Below are 20,311 nucleotides of genomic sequence, written 5' to 3'. Positions count from 1 at the left end.
GGGCACGATTAGGTTTTGGCCTTTAGTCTGAAAAAGTGTTGACTGAAAGTGTACAACAGAGAGCGGGTACAAGCGGCTGGGGGCCATGGAGCCGCCAATAAAAAAGAATGTCCTTAAATAAAGTTCACAGAGTAAAAACCAGAACCACCAGTCCTTCCCTCCAACACAACAGAGCACAGGCACAGAACCGGTGATGAGCCCCAAGGAGCAAGGAGGCGGCTGGGGAGGACAGCAGAGGTTCCCAGGCTGCTGTGTGGAGGGAGAGCCCTCTTTGGAATGGGCTGAGCAAAGCCACCCAGCTCCCCCTGCACACCTCATAACCACTGCTAAGGCTAAAGGAAAAAGACAAAACTCAGTCTCAGTCTGGAGGGCTCAGAAAACAGTCTAGGTGGGCAGGGGTCTGGACAACCGCTAGTCCCGCTTGGCCTTCTTCTTCTTGTCACTGTTGCCATTTTCTTCAGCCTCCTCAGTAGAGAGCACCTCCTCCAGTTTCCGCTTGCCACTCTCTGGCTGAAGTGCTGCTGTGGTTCGGGGCTTGAAGCAAATGATGATGCAGGTCATGTTGTCACATCCTGTACCGTCCCCAGAAGTGTCTGGTGCCAGGCACTGATCCAGCAGCTACAAAAGGGATGGGGTAGCTCAGCTTCAGAGTTTGAAAACCTTCCTGGGAACCTAAAGTCTCAAAGGGCTGGCCTTGCTGAGACAGGGTGGCAGAAGGAGGGGAACAGGCAACAGGTGTCACAAAACAGGCCACTTGCTAGTGCATGAGGCATAAGGATAAGTCAGGGAAATGAGGGAAAGTGAAACTTTCTAGTCAGAGTTTAGTATCTGTCAGTAATTAGTGATACTCCCAGGCTCTGGTCTTAACTCAGGCCAAAAGAGAAAACTCTGGATACACAGACCAGACACCCTCTCTCCTCTACCCTGGGACTTACCTCTTCCACGATGGATGACAATAACCGAAGCTCCCCATTTTCATCACGCTGACTGATCTTCGATTGAATAAAGTCTATAACTTCCTGGCTGCTCATCACATTCCTGGGGTCAAAAACAACAGTAAGAATCTTCTTTAGTCCCAGCAAGGCAGAGTAGAGGATAGAGGTCACAGATGGCTCAGGCCAACGTAAACACCCACAGAGATTTTTCTCAGCTTTGCCTTAGGCTTGGGGGTCTTGACACCAAGCTGCTGCCTATCTAGGCTCTAATTCTAGAGCAGCCTGAGAAAAGGGGCTGACTACAGCCATTAGAAGGAAGATAAAGCAGCTCAGAGCCCTAGAAGTAATGCTGCAGGGGAAAAAAGGGAATTTTAGGGTTTTCCGCCAGTGCTTACCAGATGCCATCACAGGCAATGACCATGAATTCGTGATCGTCAGTGAGAGTCAGCACCTTGATGTCAGGAAGGGCCGAAATCATCTGTTCCTCAGGTGGCAAGTTCTTGTTTCTCTTGTAGAAGTGGTCTCCTGAAGTAAAGGAATGGATGGATGATGAGTAAGTAGTTTGAGCACTTCACACAGATTTGTGTTTGAGGCCAGTCAAACCCTGCCATTTATTTCCCTTCTTTACAAAGTTCCATAATCTAGTGGAATGGAGAAGTGAGTTCTAGTTTTTCTGGTTTCAGCCCTGTCTTTGGGTTGCTGAACCTTAGGTCAGTCACTAACCTGTTTTTTCATCATCTAGAAGTGATACCTATTTTACCTATTTCATAGCGATGATTAAGGGACATAGGTAGTAGATACAAAAATACTTGGAAAGATAAAAAGGCCATGAAGATTAAAGTTTGCTATAGGTAGTCTGGAACAGAGAACAAGACCCCAGAAGTTTTTCCCATAGTTTCTTGGCCCTTACCAATGGCTCTGGAGAGGTTGAGGCCACCATTGACTCGCCCATCCATGGTGACCTTGCCACCAGCATTCTTGATGCGTGCTAGCTCCACTTCATCCTCCGGTTTGTGGTCATAGGACATGTCTAAAGCTTTGCCAGCCTCAGACACCACACAGCGGGAGTCTCCTGCATTGGCTACGATCAACTGCTTCCCTCGTATCAGAGCCACCACTGCTGTTGTACCACTGTCAGAGCCAGGCTTAAAAGGAAGAAAAGGACCATCATGGGAGCTTCTGGACACCAGCTGTAATCATTCCCCTATGTCTTCTCATCTCACTAGGACCACCAAGAGCACTTTAATAGATAGGAGGAGCACAGCTTTAATCTTTCCAGATATAGCACGCTCTCCCCCTTTTCTGAGATAATTCTACCCGAAAGGCCTAACTCCCCTTGCAGAGTAAATCCTTCCATGACCATGACTTCAGTGCTAAGATAGGAAGGGACGCTTCTCCCAAAATCAAAATCAGAGAATTCACACTTGGCCTCTTGGCTTTCCAGACTCACTGCCCTCCTTTCCCCACACACCTCCTCTTTGCCTTCCATCCCAGGCACCATCATCTCCTCTTCTTCGTCCTCATCCTCTTCAGCCTCCTCAGTGTCATCCTCGTCTTCCTCATTCTCTGCCTCTTCACTGCTGTAGCCATCTTCTTCCTCACTGCATTCCTGCCAGAGGGACAATCCCAGGCTACTGAGACTGAGATGACCTCCTTGCCCCCTCCCCTCAACTCACGCTCAGAACCAAGAGGCCCTGACTGAACATAGATCCTTAAAACACTGAAAGATGCAAATATATGATCATGACAGAAAAATGTGGAGGACGGGAGAGAGGACTAGGATGGATATAACTAATATCCTGAACTAGGTTCAGCGGTCACCAGCAGGAAACCTCAGGCAAGGCCAGAGCTGCTAGCCAAAAGCACCTTCCAGGCAACATGACCAGAAAATAAGTTGCCCAGAAAAACCCAAATATCCAAAGTAACAACCACCAACTTCTTGTTCTCTCTCCAGGAGACAGACTCTGAAAGGCCAGAACTAGATCTGTTTGTTATAATGTCAACAAAGGAAGAGGTTAAGAGGGCTAATGGTACCTGTGTTGGTGGAGATAATGAATTTTAAAAAAGCTTAGACTGTAGTTGGGGGATGATGTCAAAATAGACAGAAAAGAGTAGAAAGCTATGCACGGCGACCAACCAGGCCCTCTCTACAACTTCAACGTCTATCTGCCCCCACTGGGCCCTTACCTCGCTGTCTTCCTCCTCCTCCTCCGCCTCATCTGACTCATCCTCACTGTCCTCAAAGAACTTGGACTTAGCAACTCGAGGCAGCTTGTCGGAGGCTGAAGAGCAGGAAGGCCCAGCCTCACCAGTGGGAGTGCCAGGCTCCCCACCTTGGCCTGCCTCAGTCCCACATTCCGAGTTGGAGGAAAGGCCCGTGTGAGCCTTGGCTGTGGGGCCATTTTCCTCTGAAGAAGTTTCCCTAGATGGGTCCCCAGGTCCTGCCTCGCCATTGAGGCCCTGGGACCCTGGTTCCTCGCCTGTCCCAGCTCCAGATTTGCTGTGGGGAGCACCCTTGTGACAGTTCTGCCCGTAGCGTGTCAGCAGCTCTTCAATAGTCATGGTAGCCTCTTCATGCAGCAGTGCAGCCTCCTCATTGTCCACTGCAGGGGAGAGGCTAAATCAGCACCCCATGCCAGACTCCTCATGGAATCAGTCCCTTACTACCTCCACAGCCCTTGCAACCTGAGTTCCAACTTCCCCACCACCTCCCACTCCTAAGGCTCCTCTCACACTTATCAAATCTCAGAAGAACAGCCCTTTGCTCCCTTTTCCTCAAGTAACATCAGCCTCCAGAGACTTCCTTTGGTCTTTGTCTTGCACTCCCTTCTTAGTCAAAGGAATACTAGTTACTATATGTGTTCCCTGTCACCTCTCATTTTTTATTGGTAAGTTGGAAACCCTAATCTGGCTAAGGACCCAGGAAGTCCACAATGCTACTAGTCCAGGCCTAGGGCTCAGGCTTAATGACTGGCTGCTATGGCTAAAGGCAGCTCCAGTCTTAAAAAATAGATCACATAAACATTAAAATGAACCAGAAAGACCCAATCGCAATGACAAAAGATGATGTATATAAAAATGCTTACAACTACAACACTATGAACTCAACAAAGGTTAATCCTCTCTCACCTTTTCATAACCACCTGTAGTACAGGAGATTCTTTAACATGAGGATTTCCCAGGTCCCTAGGAAGCCATCTTTCAGAACTGACACACAACTAATATGTATTAAAGAGCAGTTCTTTAATATGCCAATTTCCTTTCAAACAAAAGACGCCACACTCACCATCATCTTCATCAGCTACTTTTTCTTTTTCATCCTCATCCTCAGTGGGTCGCCCTGCAATCTGCGCCAGCTCCTTAATGACTTCCTCAGTGGTCAGTTTGGCATCGATAGCCAGGAAGGCATCTTCCAAAGCCTGAATATAATCAAACTAGTATGAGGCAAGTGTAGGAAGAAGTACGCGGGTACAAAATGAACTGCCTATACACAAGCCTGGGCACGAGGATGAGATGCAAATTAGAGTGTGATCCACCAAGCTGTGAGACACTCACAGACAAATAAAAAACAGTTTAGAGACTTAGGAATTAATAAGGTAGCTCTAAAAAGGATCAAGTGGGAATAAGCTCATTTTAGGTACAGAATTCTTTAAGAAATACAATAAGAAGAAGCTGGGTGGCAATGAAAAAGGAAAAGCCAAGGACTGGAAAAAAGGGGAAAGTCTGCAGAAATGGAGAATGAACAGTGTGGGAAGACAGACCTTCTGTAGCTTGCCTTCTTTGTAGGCCTTCTGATCTTTGATGATATCAGGAAGATATTTGGCACAGTACAAGGCAACTTCCTCCCCTAGAACAAAGGTAAAGTCACCCAGAGCATAGCTTCACACACATAGAAAGTGATATAATATCAGCACACCATTCTAGAGTGAATCCCAAGGATTGAGGAGATGAATGTCTTAGCACAACTGAAACCTATTTAAAAGACAATGTTTCGGGAAGTTCTGACCAAGAAAATGGATTTCACCATCACCTCTCTCAGGGCTATATTAATATAGCCCATGTCTTTTCTCGCCTGTATACTTAGTTTTCAGTGAAAAAGAGATAAATGCTAATGTAGGAAGAGACTTCTTGGATTGAAACAAGGCCTGGTGAGATTAAGAACCAATACACTATCCTCCTGGGAAGGACGAATGGCAGAATAGAGAAAAATAGCACTAGGCAGGAAATTATATCTGAGGACCAGAACCCTGGAAAGTAAAAGAACAAAGGACCTGGAAGTGGGGTCCTAGAATGTTACCACATGATCTGCTAAAGTTACCTCCATGTCCATCGTAGACAGAAAACATAGCTGTCTCACTGTCCAGCTCAGGAATACAGTTGTGAGCATCCTAGGAAAAAGAGCATAATCAGCATTTCTTAAGGTCAAAGGGTATTCTTCCTTGTGCACCTCAGGTCATTAAGGATTGCCTTTACACCTTAATCTCACTAACCCTTCCCTGGCTGACCTACATGGCCTAGAAATAAGAAAGGAAGATGGGATGATAAATAAGAATAGTACACAGGAGGGAGAAAGGAAGGGAGGGGGAAAAAGGAAAGGAAGGAGGGAGGGAAGAAGGGAAAGAGATGAATCAGGTCACTACCTCTGCAGTCTAGCAGCCTCAGCCTAGGAGATCTCAGTCCAGATGGCAGAATGTTTGGCTGTTGGAACTCTAGACCTGACCCTTTTGGATTTGTGGCAACTATGGGAAGAACCAGAATAAAGGATCTTCAAAGTCACTTCCAGACCCATTCTATGAATCAGTGAACTTAAAGGAAGAAAATGTTAGGGAAGATAGCAAAAAGCAACCTGAGGGCATTACCGACCTAAAAAGTTTCTAGGAGAATCCTAAGACAGCCTGAGTGAAAGCACTAGAAATTGGTAAAGCTACATACATTTAATACTCCCCACCCCCCCAAAACCACCATCTAAACAAATTACTCCCCTTTTCTCTTAAAGTTTAACTCATTTAAGAAGTTACCCCCAAGGCTAGGGGGAGGATATATTTACAAAAGGAATCTTTCCAACAAATAGTTATTAAACTACACTGTGTGTAGTACTTGTTAACTGGAATTTACAATGCCCCATTAAATCAGCCATCCCATCTCCTATCCCCAGCTGGAACTGAGATACCATTTAACTCTGAAGGCACAGCACACCTGAAGAGAAATTTGCAATGGTCCTGCTACACGAACGTTTTATTTGGGAGGCTGGGCTTGATCAAATTCTCCTATTAATAAAACTGCCACCCAAACTAATATTCCTGGCTAAGCCAAAGTTCAGGCAAGACTGTCAGACCTAGATAAAAGGGTACTGCCGCTTACCCTGCCCCATCTTGGAAAACAACCCAACCTTCCTTTCAGGTATTCTCTACAGACAAAAAGGATATAATTAGCTATTTACTTTTTTGTGTGTGTGTGTGTGTGTGTGGTACGCGGGCCTCTCACTGTTGTGGCCTCTCCCGTTGCGGAGCGCAGGCTCAGCGGCCATGGCTCATGGGCCCAGCCGCTCCGCGGCATGTGGGATCTTCCCAGACCGCGGCACGACCCTGTGTCCCCTGCATCGGCAGGCGGACTCTCAACCACTGCGCCACCAGGGAAGCCCCTAGCTATTTACTTTGATTAGTTAGTAAAGTTAATAGTTCTCCTTTGTCTTTCAGATATTAGTATTTAAAATTTTCTAATTATACTGATAGTCAGGAGACCTGAATGTAGTAGTTCTGTTGTCACTAAAATAAGACTATTCCTTAATTATACAAGTCTAGAATATAAAACTTAGGGGGCTTCCCTGGTGGCGCAGTAGCTGAGAATCCGCCTGCCAAGGCAGGGGACACGGGTTTGATCCCTGGGCCAGGAAGATCCCACATGCTGCGGAGCAACTAAGCCCGTGCACCACAACTATTGAGCCTGTGTCCCACAACTATTGAAGTCCACACACCTAGAGACCGTGCTCTGCAACAAGAGGAACCACCACAATGAGAAGCCCGCGCACCGCAACTATAGAGAGCCCATGCGCAGCAAAGAAGACCCAACTCAGCCAAAAATAAATTTAAAAAAAAACAAAAAAGGGGCTTCCGTGGTGGCACAGTGGTTGAGAGTCTGCCTGCCAATGCAGGGGACACGGGTTTGAGCCCTGGTCTGGGAGAATCCCACATGCCGCGGAGCGGCTGGGCCCGTGAGCCACAGCTACTGAGCCTGCGCGTCTGGAGCCTGTGCTCTGTAACAAGAGAGGCCGCGACAGTGAGAGGCCCGTGCACCGTGATGAAGAGTGGCCCCTGCTTGCCGCAACTAGAGAAAGCCCTCGCACAGAAACGAAGACCGAACACAGCCAAAAATAAATTAATTAATTAAAAAAAAAAAACTCACTTTAAAAAAAAAAACAAAAACTTAGGGTTTTAAAGTAGGGAAGGAGAGCACTGAAAAGGAGCTACTCTTTCTTGTATTTCCCTCTGATTGTCTCCAGGAGAAAGTGCCCCAGAAGCTAATGGGCGTCCACAGAAGGCCTCTGATGGCTTATCTATGGTCATTGACACAACTGCCTCTTAGCCTCATCCCCAGGATCTAGAAGAACACCACACACCAAAGGTCATCTTCTTCCTCTCTCCCTCTTCCAACCGCTCTACCACCAGCCACACTGACCTCCCATCCCTCTAGACCAGGGTTTATCTTACTGGGCCTTCCTCTCCTATCACCAACATCTTAGCACTTTCTTGCCTTTTATGATTGTCTTTTACCACAGCATCCTCTACAGTGGTTCTCAGACTTTAATGTGCCTAAGAATTCATTTGTTCATTCATTCATTCATCAAATATCTGAATATCCATTATGTGCTAGTATGTGTTCTGGGTGCTCAGGATATATCAGTGAACAAAATAAAGACCCACACTTCATAAAACACTTATATTCTAGTGAGGGATATTAGACAACAACCACAATAAATAGGTAAATCATATAGAATGATAGCATAATTCACATGGAAAGATGGTAATGCTATGAAATAAAGAAAAAGTGAGAAGGGACGGGTTGGATGACAAAAGCAGTGAGAGAATGGGCATGGGACACAGTATAGCACAGGTATGCCAAACCCATAAGAAACTGTACCTCAGCCGTCACTACCTTGGTCATGCTGTGAGTGTCTGATTAGTTTCAGCAAAACAGTTGTGTCACATTTATGTTGATTTTAATTCTGTTGATTTTGTAGTTTGGTTTGTTGGCATGTAATTTATGTCCAGTTCTATGTTTGTACACATATGTCCAGTTCTATGTTTGTACACATATAAGTAACATTACATTAAAATCATTTTAGTGAATATTGGAGATCCACAAATATTGCTTTCCTTAAAAAAAACAAAACACAAACAAAAAAAATTCATGGAATATCTCCAAGATATTTTGTTAAATAAAACAAAGTGCATAATGATATATTTAGTAAGCTGCTTTCTGTATAGGAGGGAGCACAGGAATAGACATTTGCCTTCTCATACTTTAATACTACAAGGACATACAGAAAACTAATAAAAGTAAACTGTGGGAGGGCATGAGGGTGCTGACAGACTGATGGGAGCAAGACTTAACCATGGGAATGTTTAGCTTTTTCAAAAGTAAATGAAATGTCTTTTTAAAAAGACTCAATATATGCTAAAATTTGAGAGGCTGGTCCAACTAATTTCACTTTTTTGGTAGATGAGAGAGGAGCACTCTTCCTGTCCACTGCTTCCCAGTGGAACAAGAGAATCAACTGGTCTTCCTCTGTCCTGCAACGTACTCTAAATCACAGCTGTATCATCTTTTTTATAAAAATAGATCTTTATTGGAGTATAATTGCTTCACAATACTGTGTTAAGTTTCTGTTGCACAACAAAGTGAATCAGCCATATGCATACACATGTCCCCATATCCCCTCTCTCTTGCATCTCCCTCCCATCCTCCCTATCCCACCCCTCTAGGTCATCGCAAAGCACGGAGCCAATCCCCCTGTGCTATGCTGCTGCTTCCCACCAGCCAACTATTTTACATTCGGTAGTGTATATATGTCGATGCTACTCTCACTTTGCCCCAGCTTCCCCCTCCCACCCCATGTTCCCAAGTCCATCCTCTATGTCTACCTCTTTACTCCTGCCCTGTAAGTAGGTTCATCAGTACCGTTTTTTTGTTTTGTTTTAGATTCCATATATATGCATTAACATACAGTATTTGTTTTTCTCTTTCTGACTTACTTCACTCTGTAAGACAGACTCTAGGTCCATACACCTCACTACAAATAACTCAATTTCGTTTCTTTTTATGGCTGAGTAATATTCCATTGTAAATATGTGTCACATCTTCTTTATCCATTCATCTGTTGATGGACATTTAGGTTGGTGTACCATCTCTTTTGAACCCACACCTCTATTTAAAAAAATCTTTTTGACTTCTCATCTGTTCCTCACAAGATCATGTGACTTTGAAGCAGATCTAGCAACACTGAACACAGGAAAAAATATTTAACCTCAATAGTAATCAAAGAAATGAACATTAAAAAAACAAGGAATTATCCTTTTGTGCAAATTAGAATGATGAAAAAGATGAATAGTATCCAGTAATAATAAGAGTGAAGATAAAAACACATTCTCATGTACTCTGATCAAACAGGAATATAAATTACTAGTTTTCCTGGACGGCAATTTTGTAATATGTGCCACAATGTGCATGTCTTTTGATCTAGTAATTTGACTTCTAAAAGTTTATTTTATGGGACTACTGACACAAGGAAACAAAGATAGGAAGAATGTTCATTACAGCATTACTTATAATAAAAAACAATTATAACCATCTAAATTTCCATGAATAGGTTAGATTACAAAGAGTACATCCCTCCAATGGAATATATGCAGCTGTCAGAAATAATCAATATGTATTCATTCAGAAATGAGTTCACAATATATTGTGATAAAAAGCAAAAAATTAGGTATCTATGTATATGTCAGAAGTCTGTAAGATCACACATCAAACTTAGTGGAGGGTGAAATCTGAGTAATAATTATATCCTACTTTTCAAGATTTTTATTTTTATTAGCCATATCGTTCCATTCTGAATAATGACCACAACAAAAGAAACCTATGATTGTCCTTAAGCTGCCAAGCTACCATATACTGTGTGATCTCTGGTCAGCTATCCATTGGTGTGCCTCAATTTTACCCTCTATAGTATGGAATAAGAATATCTACATTACTCATATCATCACAGGACTATCATGATGATGATGTAAAACTTCTTTGTAAACTGGAACATAATATATAAGTATATATATTCTGCTCTGAAATTCAGTACCTGGTTCACATTTGTCTTCTCTATCCTTTTTCTCAAAGAGGAATGCCCACAATAAAGACTCATCTTATGCCTTGAGGTCTCAGTTCCTAAAACCACTCCACATTACCTTCTCCTCAACTTCTTGGTGAGGTTTTGGATCTATATCACTTGGAACTGCTCTACCTTCTCTAAGCACTTCAATTTCCCCCTTACATCTTCAATCATAGCTTACATACCTTTACCTTTGTCTGTCTCTGTCCTTTTCTGAGTCAGAGCTAAGTACTGCATATTTCAACTCTGTCTCTTAGCAATCTAGAAAAACTCATCCAACCTTGTATAACCCGACCAAATGCTTTCTTCACACTTGAATCAGAGCCACTAAGTATCGCTAGTCATAAAATGTCATGAAATCATGTTGATTGTGGTGACTACTTCCATTTAGCACTTTTTTCTCTATTCTGCATTGACTCTTAAATATATTAACCACGGTCAGTCACAAACCTTTCCCACATTATTCAAGCTCTCAATGTTATTTTCCTTTCACTCACAGCAGATGAGCTAACCTCTTACTTTACTTATATCAAGGTCTTATTTCAAGATCTACCTCATCTTCCCTATTCTAACTCAAAATTTCTCCATAGTTGTATCTAACATCTCCTTCACTTCTGCCTCAGAAGCAATATTTCTCCTCTTTTTTAAAATAAATTTAGTTATTTTTGGCTATTCGTTGCTGTGCGCAGGCTTTCTCCAATTGTGTGGAGTGGGCTTCTCACTGCAGTGGTTTCTCTTGCTGCAGAGCACTGGCTCTATGTGTGCAGGCTTCAGTAGCTGTGGCACGTGGGCTCAGTAGTTGTGGCTCACGAGCTCTAGAGTGCAGCATCAGTAGTTGTGGCACAGGGGCTTAGCTGCTCTGCGGCATGTGGGATCTTCCCGGCTCAGGGTTTGACCCTGTGTCCCCTGCATTGGCAGGTGGGTTCTTAACCACTGCACCACCAGGGAAGTCCCTCTCCTCTCTTTCTAGATTAACATTTCCTCTTAAACTCAAACCCTTCTCCTTCAAGATCATACTTCACGAAGCAGGCAGTCACTATAACAGCAATCCAAATAGCCATTTTGCAGGCTTCACTCTCCCCAACGGCTGTATGTAATTAAATAGTACAAACCATGTCAGCTTTCTCAAAAGTTCTCTTGGGTTCTGTGAAGAACTATAGTTCTATACCTCCAATTGCCTGTTTCTACAGGATATCCCTTCTCCACCTCAAGCTTAATATATGTAAACAGGAACTTAGCAGTCTCCAAAAAAAATCAGAGCTTCCCCTACATGTCTTATTTCTGTCAATGGAATCTTAACTCTCCTAGCAACACCTAATATCAGTCCTCCTTGACTTCCTGGCTGTCTTCCACCAACCGTTACTGAGTCCTGCTGACTCTTCCCTCATAACTGTGATCCTGGATTACTTTATTCTTAATGGTATTTTAACTCCTCTCCTGTCTCTACTCTCTGCCCCCTGTAATTCAGCCTACATACATCCAGCTGCCAGATTAATCTCCCTAATATAACATTTTATTGCTAGGCCCTTCAATGGACTCTACTGCATTAGATTAATTCCATACAAGTTACTGGCAATTTAAGGCACTCAGTAATCATTCCTATCCATCTCCATAACCTAACCTCTTTAACTCATACCATTCCCCAAAAGAAACTACTCTTGACACTCTTGATACTGAACACCCTACCCCAGCAAAGTAGTAAGCATGCCTGCTTCAGTCTTTCCTCCTATCCTTTCGTCTAATACTTTTCTTCTCCCACTTTCCTCCTCCCCATTTGTTACCATTTATACTCTTTCCTAAAGGTCCAGTTAGTCTCACCACCTCCAAGAGATCTTTCTTCAACACACCAATACTCTGTGATCATTCCCCACCCGAACTCTTTTAATATTTATTGCTTCTACCAATAATTTGGCATTCAGCATATGCTATCTTGTATTGTTATCCAACATTCCATAGGGGAAAAGGGAGTCCTAGGTCCAAAACAGCATGAAAACAGACTGTCTTAAATTTCTTTACAGCACTGGGGCCTAACAGTATGTTCTGTAACACAGCAGGATGTTTACTTATGATGGTGAGTTCCCAGCTGCCTCAGAACAAATATCTTAGGGATACCTCCTCTTTCATTTACTACCCAAAACCTAAAGTTGTATCATAACACAATAACCACTGAGGTGGTATGAAAGAAATGATGCAGAATACACAGATCACCTGAATGAGGGCTCTTATGTCTTGCTTTACTAAATTATATATCACATAGCCCCTTCTGACCTTCTAGACACCAGTGGATCTGCTATTAATAAAGACCTGGTTATCTTTCCTGATGTCAATTTCCTAAGGTTACAAATACATCCACAAAGGCTCCTGTGTCACTTGATCAATCATTTAGGTTTATGATACTTAAATTTATCTAAATCTTTGCAATTCAAGATAAAACTTTTGAAGGTGGTTGGAAAGGGAACTACATTTTTGGTTTTAAAAAGTCATGTATTACTGTCTGACTTTTAAAATTATATGCATGTATTACCACTGTGCTATAGACTGAATGTTTTGTGTCTCCCTAACATTCCTATGTTGTAACTTCATGGCCAAAGTGATGGTATTTGGAGGTAGGGGCTTTGGGAGGTAATTAAGTCATGAGGGAGGAGCCCTCATGAATGAAATTAGTACCCTTATAAAAGACCCCAGAGAGGTCCTCTGCCTTGTGAGGACACAGCTAGAACACAGCCACTATGAACCAAGAAGTGGGCCCTCTCCAGACACCTTGATCTTAAGCTTCCCATTAGGGTCTCAAAGAGATATTTACACACCCATGTTCATAGCAGCTTTGTTCAAAAGAGCCAAAAAGTAGAAGAACCCATGTGTTCATCAACAGATGAATGGATAAACAAAATGTGATATATACATACAAAGGAACATCATTAAGCCTTAAAAAGAAAGGAAATTCTGACACATGCTATAACATGGATTAACGTTGAGGACATTATGCTATGTGAAATAAGCCAGTCATAAAGACAAATCTGTCTTTATATGAGGTACCCAGAGTAGTCAAATTCATAGAGACAGAAAGTAGAACAGTGGTTGTCAGGGGCTGGGGGAAGGGGGAATGGGGAGGGGTTTAATGGGTATAGAGTTTCAGTTTTGAAAGATGAAAAGAATTCTGGAGACTGGTTGCACAACAATGTGAATCTACTTAACGCTACTGAACCGTACATTTTAAATGGTTAAGATGGTAAATTTTATGTTACGTGTATTTTAGCAAACAAACAAACTTCCTACAAAGAAAAGCCCAATCTCAGATGGCATCACTGGTGAGTTCTACCAAATATTTAAAGACTAATTAATAGCAATTCTTCACAAACTCTTCCAAAATACAGAAGACGGGGTGACACTTCCCAACTCATTCTATGAGGCCAGTATTATCCTGATACCAAAGCCAGACAGACATCACAAGAAAACTATAGACTTAATATCATTAAGATAGTAATACTCATCAATACATCTACAAATTCAGAACAATTTCTATCAAAATCCCAGATGCCTTTTGTACTGAAACTGACAAGCTGATCCTAAAGTTCATATGGAAATACGAGGGACCCAGAAAAGAAGAAACAAGAAAAGGAACAAAGCTGGAAGACTCGTACTTCCCAACTTCAAAACCACAAAGGTATAGTAACCAAGACAGTGTGGTACCATATATCAATGGAATGGAATTAAGAGTCCAGAAATAAACCCTCATATTTATGGTCAATTGATCTTAAACAATGATGCCAAGATAATGCAGAAAGGGCAAAGAATACGCTTCTTAACAAATGATGGGGACTTCCCTGGTGGTTCAGTGGTTACGAATCTGCCTTCCAATGAAGGGGATGCAGGTTCGATCCCTGGTCAGGGAACTAAGATCCCACATGCCGCGGGGCAACTAAGCCCTGAGCTGCAACGCCCTCGCCCTCTAGAGCCCATGCGCTACAACTAAAGAGAAGCCCACATGCTGCAACGAAGATCCTGCGTGCCATAACTAAGACTCGATGCAGCCAAATAAATAAATAAATACCTAAAAAAACAAAAACAAACGACACTGGGACAAACACATATCCAGATGTAAAAGTTTGAACTTGGACCCCTTCTTTACACCATACACAAAAATTAACTCAAAATGGATCACAGACCTAAATGTAAGAGCCAAAACTATGAAACTCTTAACAGATAAACTGGACTTCATCAAAATTAGTAACTTTTGTGCTTCAAAGGACACCAACAGGGGCTTCCCTGGCAGTCCAGTGGTTAAGACTCTGCACGTCTACTGCAGGGTAGCACGGGTTCGATCCCTGGTTGGGGAACTAAGATCCCACATGCCCACATGCTGCTCGCCATGGCCAAAACAAACAAACAAACAAACAAAAGGACGAAGGATCTGAACAGCCATTTCTCCAAGGATACAGAAACGGCCAATAAGCACAAGGAAAAATGCTCAAATATCATTAGCCATCACGGAAATACAAGCAAAACCACAATGAAACATCATTTCACACCCACCAGAATGGCTATAATTGGAGGAAAAAAAAAAGACAACAGGTGTAGGGAGGAGGTAGAGAAACTGACACCCTCATATACTGCTGGTAGAAATGCAAAATGGCGCAACCACTTTGGAAAACAGGCAGTTCCTCAAAATGTTAAACGTGGAGTTACTATATGACCCAGCAATTCTACTCCTAGGAATATACTCAAGAGAAATAAAACTTATTTCCACACAAAAATTTGAACATGAATATTCATAGCACCATTATTCATAATAGCCAAAAGGTGGAAATCCAAACCACCATCAACTGATGGAGGAATAAACAAAATGTGCATACAATGGAAGATTATTCAGCCATAAAAAGGAATGATGTACTGATTGATTCATGATACAACCTGGATGACCCTTAAAAATGTTGTTTAGGGGCTTCCCTGGTGGCGCAGTGGTTGAGAGTCCGCCTGCCGATGCAGGGGACATGGGTTCGAGCCCTGGTCCGGGAAGATCCCACATGCTGTGGAGCAACTAGGCCCGTGAGCCACAACTACTGAGCCTGCGCGTCTGGAGCCTGTGCTCCGCAACGGGAGAGGCCACAGCAGTGAGAGGCCCGCGCACCTCGATGAAGAGTGGCCCCCGCTTGCCACAACTAGAGAAAGCCCTTGTACAGAAACGAAGACCCAACACAGCCAAAAATAAATAAATAAACAAATATGGGGTTTAAAAAAAAAAAAAATGTTGTTTAGGGGCTTCCCTGGCGGTGCAGTGGTTAAGAATCTGCCTGTCAATGCAGAGGACATGGGTTCGAGCCCTGGTCCGGGAAGATCCCACATGCCACGGAGCAACTAGGCCCATGTGCCACAACTACTGAGCCTGTGCTCTAGAGCCTGCGAGCCACAACTATTGAGCCTGCACGCCACAACTACTGAAGCCCGCGTGCCTAGAGTCCGTGCTCCGCAACAAGAGAAGCCACCGCAATGAGAAGCCTGCACACTGCAGTGAAGAGTAGCCCCAGCTCACCGCAACTAGAGAAAGCCGGCACGCAGCAACGAAGACCCAACGCAGCCAAAAATTAATTAATTAATTAATTAATTTAAAATATATGTATATTGTTTAGTAAAAAGCAACCAGACATAAAAGGTGACATATTTATATGAAATGTTCAGAATAAACAAATCCATAATGTAAATTAGTGGTTGCCAGGCATTAGAGGAGGGGGGATAGGGAGTGACTAATAATGGCTACAAGATTTCTTTTTCAGGTGATGAAAATGTTCTAAAATTAATAGTGGTGATGGCTGCACAACTCTGTGAGTATATTAACTATTGAAATGTACACTTTAAATGGATATGGTACCTGAATTATATCTCGATACAGTTGTTTAAAAAGGGACCTGTATATACATTTTCAAGTACTATGCATGATTAAAGTTGAAACACTCCATCTCTGAACTAGACTTAGAGGGAGACAGAAAACAACTCCACTGGAACTGGTACTCAGTTTACAGTGTCATTAAACATCAGTGATGCTTTCAGTTCTAAAGATTTGTGCTTCCAGACAGCACAATTTTAATGGCAGCTAACAGTGGCAAGAACTACTGATCAGATCTGTCAAATTTCTACACTCGAATTCAAGCCCTTACCTCTGAAAGTATAATTCCAAGATGGTAACCCAATAGAGGGTCAGGGGTTCAGAAGCAGTATTAACTGCTAGGGGATTGGGCAGCAGAAATAATGTAAAATATTCTTGAAATCTTGAGAAATAAGTTCTGACTGTAACTTACAGTTGCTTGAAAACTTATAAAGGAATAGTATAGTAGAAAACAATTTCTTTATATTAATGGACATACATTCGATATCATTTCATGCTAATTTTGAATTGTAAAGAATAGGAACTGCATGCTGATCAAAAAGAATGCCCTTTTATGAAAGTTGCTTAACTGTATCCTAGACAAAGGAATTCTGATCTGGTTCAGTAAGTAAAAAGTGCTTTAAGCTAAGATGAGACACTAATCTGAGGTACAAACAATAAATGCTCTTCAGCCTCAGATGCCCTCTCTCCAGCGGAACCCCACAGCATGCTTGTGGTATCTCATTTTATACTTCCCCTATTAATATAATGATTTAAACTGTCATGCATGTACCTTTAAGAACTTTCTGCTCAACATTATCTATATTCAATTCTAGATGACCCTCTGTGATCACTAATAAGCCAGCTTCTATATGGCAATAAACAGCTAGCCTACTCAAATTTATACTCTAGGTATTGATGCTGCCTTTAAAAGGGACAAATATAAGATATAGATATATATATAGATATCCTAATTCCCCACAGGAAGCAATTTTGTCACTTCCAGAGAACCTCATAACCAAAAACTAAAAGTACTCTAGTCTCTTTGAGACTACATCAACTAAAACTGTTTTCAGATTGGACTTCTCATTAGACATCAGAAACTCAGAGCCTTTCCATATATATTTCTCAGGCACCCTTCCACAACCTACCTGTTAACCCCCAAAATACATACCTCAACCAGCTTGAGGGTCCCTCCAAACCATGGAGAAGGAAGAAGGGAAGGGAACATCAACTGTGGTATTTTGATTACCCCTCCTCAAAACACCCTGGTTCCACAGCAAGAGGGGCTGGAGAGAGGCAGAAAGTATAAAATGCCAGCTATTGATAGTTGCCATTCTTGCCTCAAGAGAAGGGATAAAACGGTACTCTCTAAGGCTGACTATACATCAGTCAGGATTTCAGTAACCTTTATAATGTGTATGGGTGTGATAAACTTACCTCAACTAAATCATTAGGACCAGGCAAATAAGGTCAATAGAATTAATAAACTGGTGAAATTCAGCCCTAAAGGTTAAGAGGGACAGGAGTACACTTTCTGAAAAGGTAAGATTCACTCAAGAGGCTAGAAGTCAGTTCTCTTCTTGCCATAGCAAAGAAACTATGTTACACTTCAGGGAGAAAGGAAACAAAGCCAGAAGCAAAAGTATCAATGCAGCAGAACAGGATCCCAAACAGGACTTCAAGAAGATTTGATTGGGTCTACTTAACTATTCAAACAAAGGGAAATTCAGAAATCGCATAATAAGATTTTAAAACCCTAAGTGGTTATCTCTCAGGAGGAAGATTAGGATCTAAGGAATAGTCTAGCAAGATCTCTACAAACCAAACAGCCCCTGATGAAAACAGTTATGTTCTAATTACCAGAGGAGAAACCAAAAATAAAGGGAAATGCCCTGCAGAGAAGAAGCAAACAGTACAGAATCACTGGGCAAAAGACTTGGAAAATTGATTATCCAAGCAACTCAATTCATAAAGAAAACTAGAAAGAGTAACAAAGAAGTGGAACAACCACAGCAGAGAGGAAAGTGGAAAATATGGAATAAGAAACCCAAAGGAAAAGCCTTACTGTGACATGAGATAGTCACCTCAAATCTTACAATATTAACAGAAAATGCCATAGAACTGGAACCTCCAAATTACCAGCTAACCCAAACCCCAGACTGACAATGAAGCTACATCCAGATATTTCTACCAGCCAGACAATTACATTTACCAAGCACCCAGTAAACTCAATATTGTGCACCATAGAGAAATCTGTTGACACAGATGAGAACAGTGTGTAGTATAGGTCTTGAACAATTTTCATCCTACAGATTCTTTCCACCAAGGCACAAGTAACCTAATCTCTCTGGGCGTCGGTTTTTGAGCTGTAAAATGTGGTGAGATGAACTGTATAGGATCCTCTCCATTCCTGAGATTTTAAGCAGATGATAAAGTCTGCCGTGGGTATAAAATGTGAGGCTGAGAACAAACCATTTAAGTTTATACTGTCATTCCAGAGCTAACCACAGGGAGGAGTGAGGGATTTGATGAAATTCCCAAGGGAGACTTTTGGCTGTTACCTGAAGCCCACCTAGTAAGTGGATAAACCTTCGATCCCAGACATAATTAGCGCATTTCCCTGGCTCCTCTGTCTAGACTTCACAAAACTCTTCACAAAAACACGTCTTACACATGTCTTTCTTCCTTTCCCTCCTACCATAGTTTTCTCTGTTCTCCTTTGTAGTTTCACACCCATTTGCCCAACACTACTCCTTTTTATCCAGAATTTTCCCATTTTTCCCTTTTATCGATAGTAAATTTTTCTATAAAAGAAAAATCAGTTCTCTGTAGGATAAGAAAAAAAAAGTTGATGAAATGATTGAAAATCAAGGAAACTATAAGCTACAACAAGCACAGGCAAAATGACAATTACTAAGTTTTAGAGAAATTCCGAGTGAGAAAAAAACATCAGGCATCATTTTAAAGGAAATTATAGTGACTGACACAGTTCAAGGCTTCCAAAGGCCAAGAAAGGCCCTGAAAGAATACAAATGAGTGACAATTCTTGGAGGTCAAGTCAAATCTCTGAAATTAACATGTGGTGCCCAGGGCCAGGCATCCAGGTATTAAGATTTTGAAGCGGACTATTTGCGTGGCTTCCTTTCCTGTCAAACTCCTCGTCCAAAGACGCCTCACACATCGCTTTTTTTTTTTTAAGTACAGTCATTCACATCTATCCGCCTCTCTCTAGCAAAAGTCAATGGATAAATAGTCCCTCTCTTCATCTTTACTCCCACATTAAACCTCACACCGTTTACGAGCCTGGAGGGCTAGTCTGTCACGAGAGGATGAAGCGAAGGCACGGGGAGGTCGGTCAGTGGGCGGAAGCTGCCTCTCCCCACATGGCCGAGCCCTCGCCGCCAAGCTGGCCACCGTCACACGGTCTCCTAGCACCGGCAGCTCCCTCTCGGCCCCGGCCCCGCTCTCGCTGTCGCCCCCCAATCTGCCGCTGCGGTCACAGGCTCTCGATTCGGACCCTTCCCCGGGGATGACCCCATCCCCCCCGGCTCCCTTTCTCCGTCAGGTTCCCGCCCTACAGCCGTCAGCCTATGGGCCCCTCCCGCCTCACCTCCATGGAGACGCGCCAGCCTTGCATGGCGGAGAAGCCGTAGGGCAGCGGCAGCCGCGAGGCGCCAACCCCGTCCCCAGAGCACTTCACCGTGTTGGGCTGGGAGAGGTAGGCACCCATGGCGGCGGCTGACCGGCGGCCTCAGAGGAAGGCGAACGGAGCGCGACCCGTGCCGGCGCCGGAGCCGGAGCCCCGGGTGCGCGCGTCTCAGGAGTGGGCCCGGCTGCGCGGCCGACGCAAGGTGCCGGTGAAAGGCGCGAGGCGGCCCAGGTGGCGGTAACGGGACCGGAGCAGAGAGGGAGCGGAAGCGGAAACGGCGCCGCTTCAGACCCCGCCCGGCCGGCGCGGCGCGGCGCGGCGCTGCGGGGAGTCATTTCCTTAGCAACTCGCCCCGCCCGCGGGGACAACGGCCCGCCCAACCGCCCTCCCGCGAGATTGGCGCGGCCACGCCCACCAACGGCCGCGGCCTGCTTGGAGCACACTGGGAGGTTGTTCCTCGCCAGTATCTCTCCCCAACTGTCCCCCAC

The 20,311-nt window shown here is 43.4% G+C and overlaps 1 protein-coding gene across 1 annotated transcript; it reads right to left on the bottom strand.

The window, feature by feature from the left end:
• Positions 1–8: 8 nt before the first annotated feature.
• Positions 9–20,099, bottom strand: PPM1G (protein phosphatase, Mg2+/Mn2+ dependent 1G). The gene is made up of 10 exons (XM_030858122.2): positions 19,785–20,099; positions 5,254–5,323; positions 4,697–4,782; positions 4,222–4,354; positions 3,123–3,538; positions 2,407–2,544; positions 1,846–2,080; positions 1,331–1,460; positions 936–1,038; positions 9–618 (listed from the first exon to the last, which is right to left on the bottom strand). The coding sequence occupies exons 1-10, from the start codon at positions 19,902–19,904 to the stop codon at positions 412–414; spliced, it is 1,638 nt and encodes a 545-aa protein (XP_030713982.1). The 5' UTR covers positions 19,905–20,099; the 3' UTR covers positions 9–411.
• Positions 20,100–20,311: the final 212 nt, after the last annotated feature.

Source organism: Globicephala melas, chromosome 12 (assembly GCF_963455315.2).
Source record: "Globicephala melas chromosome 12, mGloMel1.2, whole genome shotgun sequence".
Taxonomy (NCBI): Eukaryota; Metazoa; Chordata; class Mammalia; order Artiodactyla; family Delphinidae; genus Globicephala; species Globicephala melas.
This window is presented reverse-complemented; position numbering and strand designations above follow the sequence as displayed.

Coding starts and splice junctions, on each gene's coding strand:
- PPM1G (XM_030858122.2), bottom strand. CDS start 19,904: ATGGGTGCCTACCTCTCCCAGCCCAACACGGTGAAGTGCTCTGGGGAC. Junction 2,545..3,122: donor AGGAGGAGGAAGACAGCGAG/GTAAGGGCCCAG, acceptor TCCCTCTGGCAG/GAATGCAGTGAGGAAGAAGA. Junction 1,461..1,845: donor CAACCTCTCCAGAGCCATTG/GTAAGGGCCAAG, acceptor CCTTTACTTCAG/GAGACCACTTCTACAAGAGA.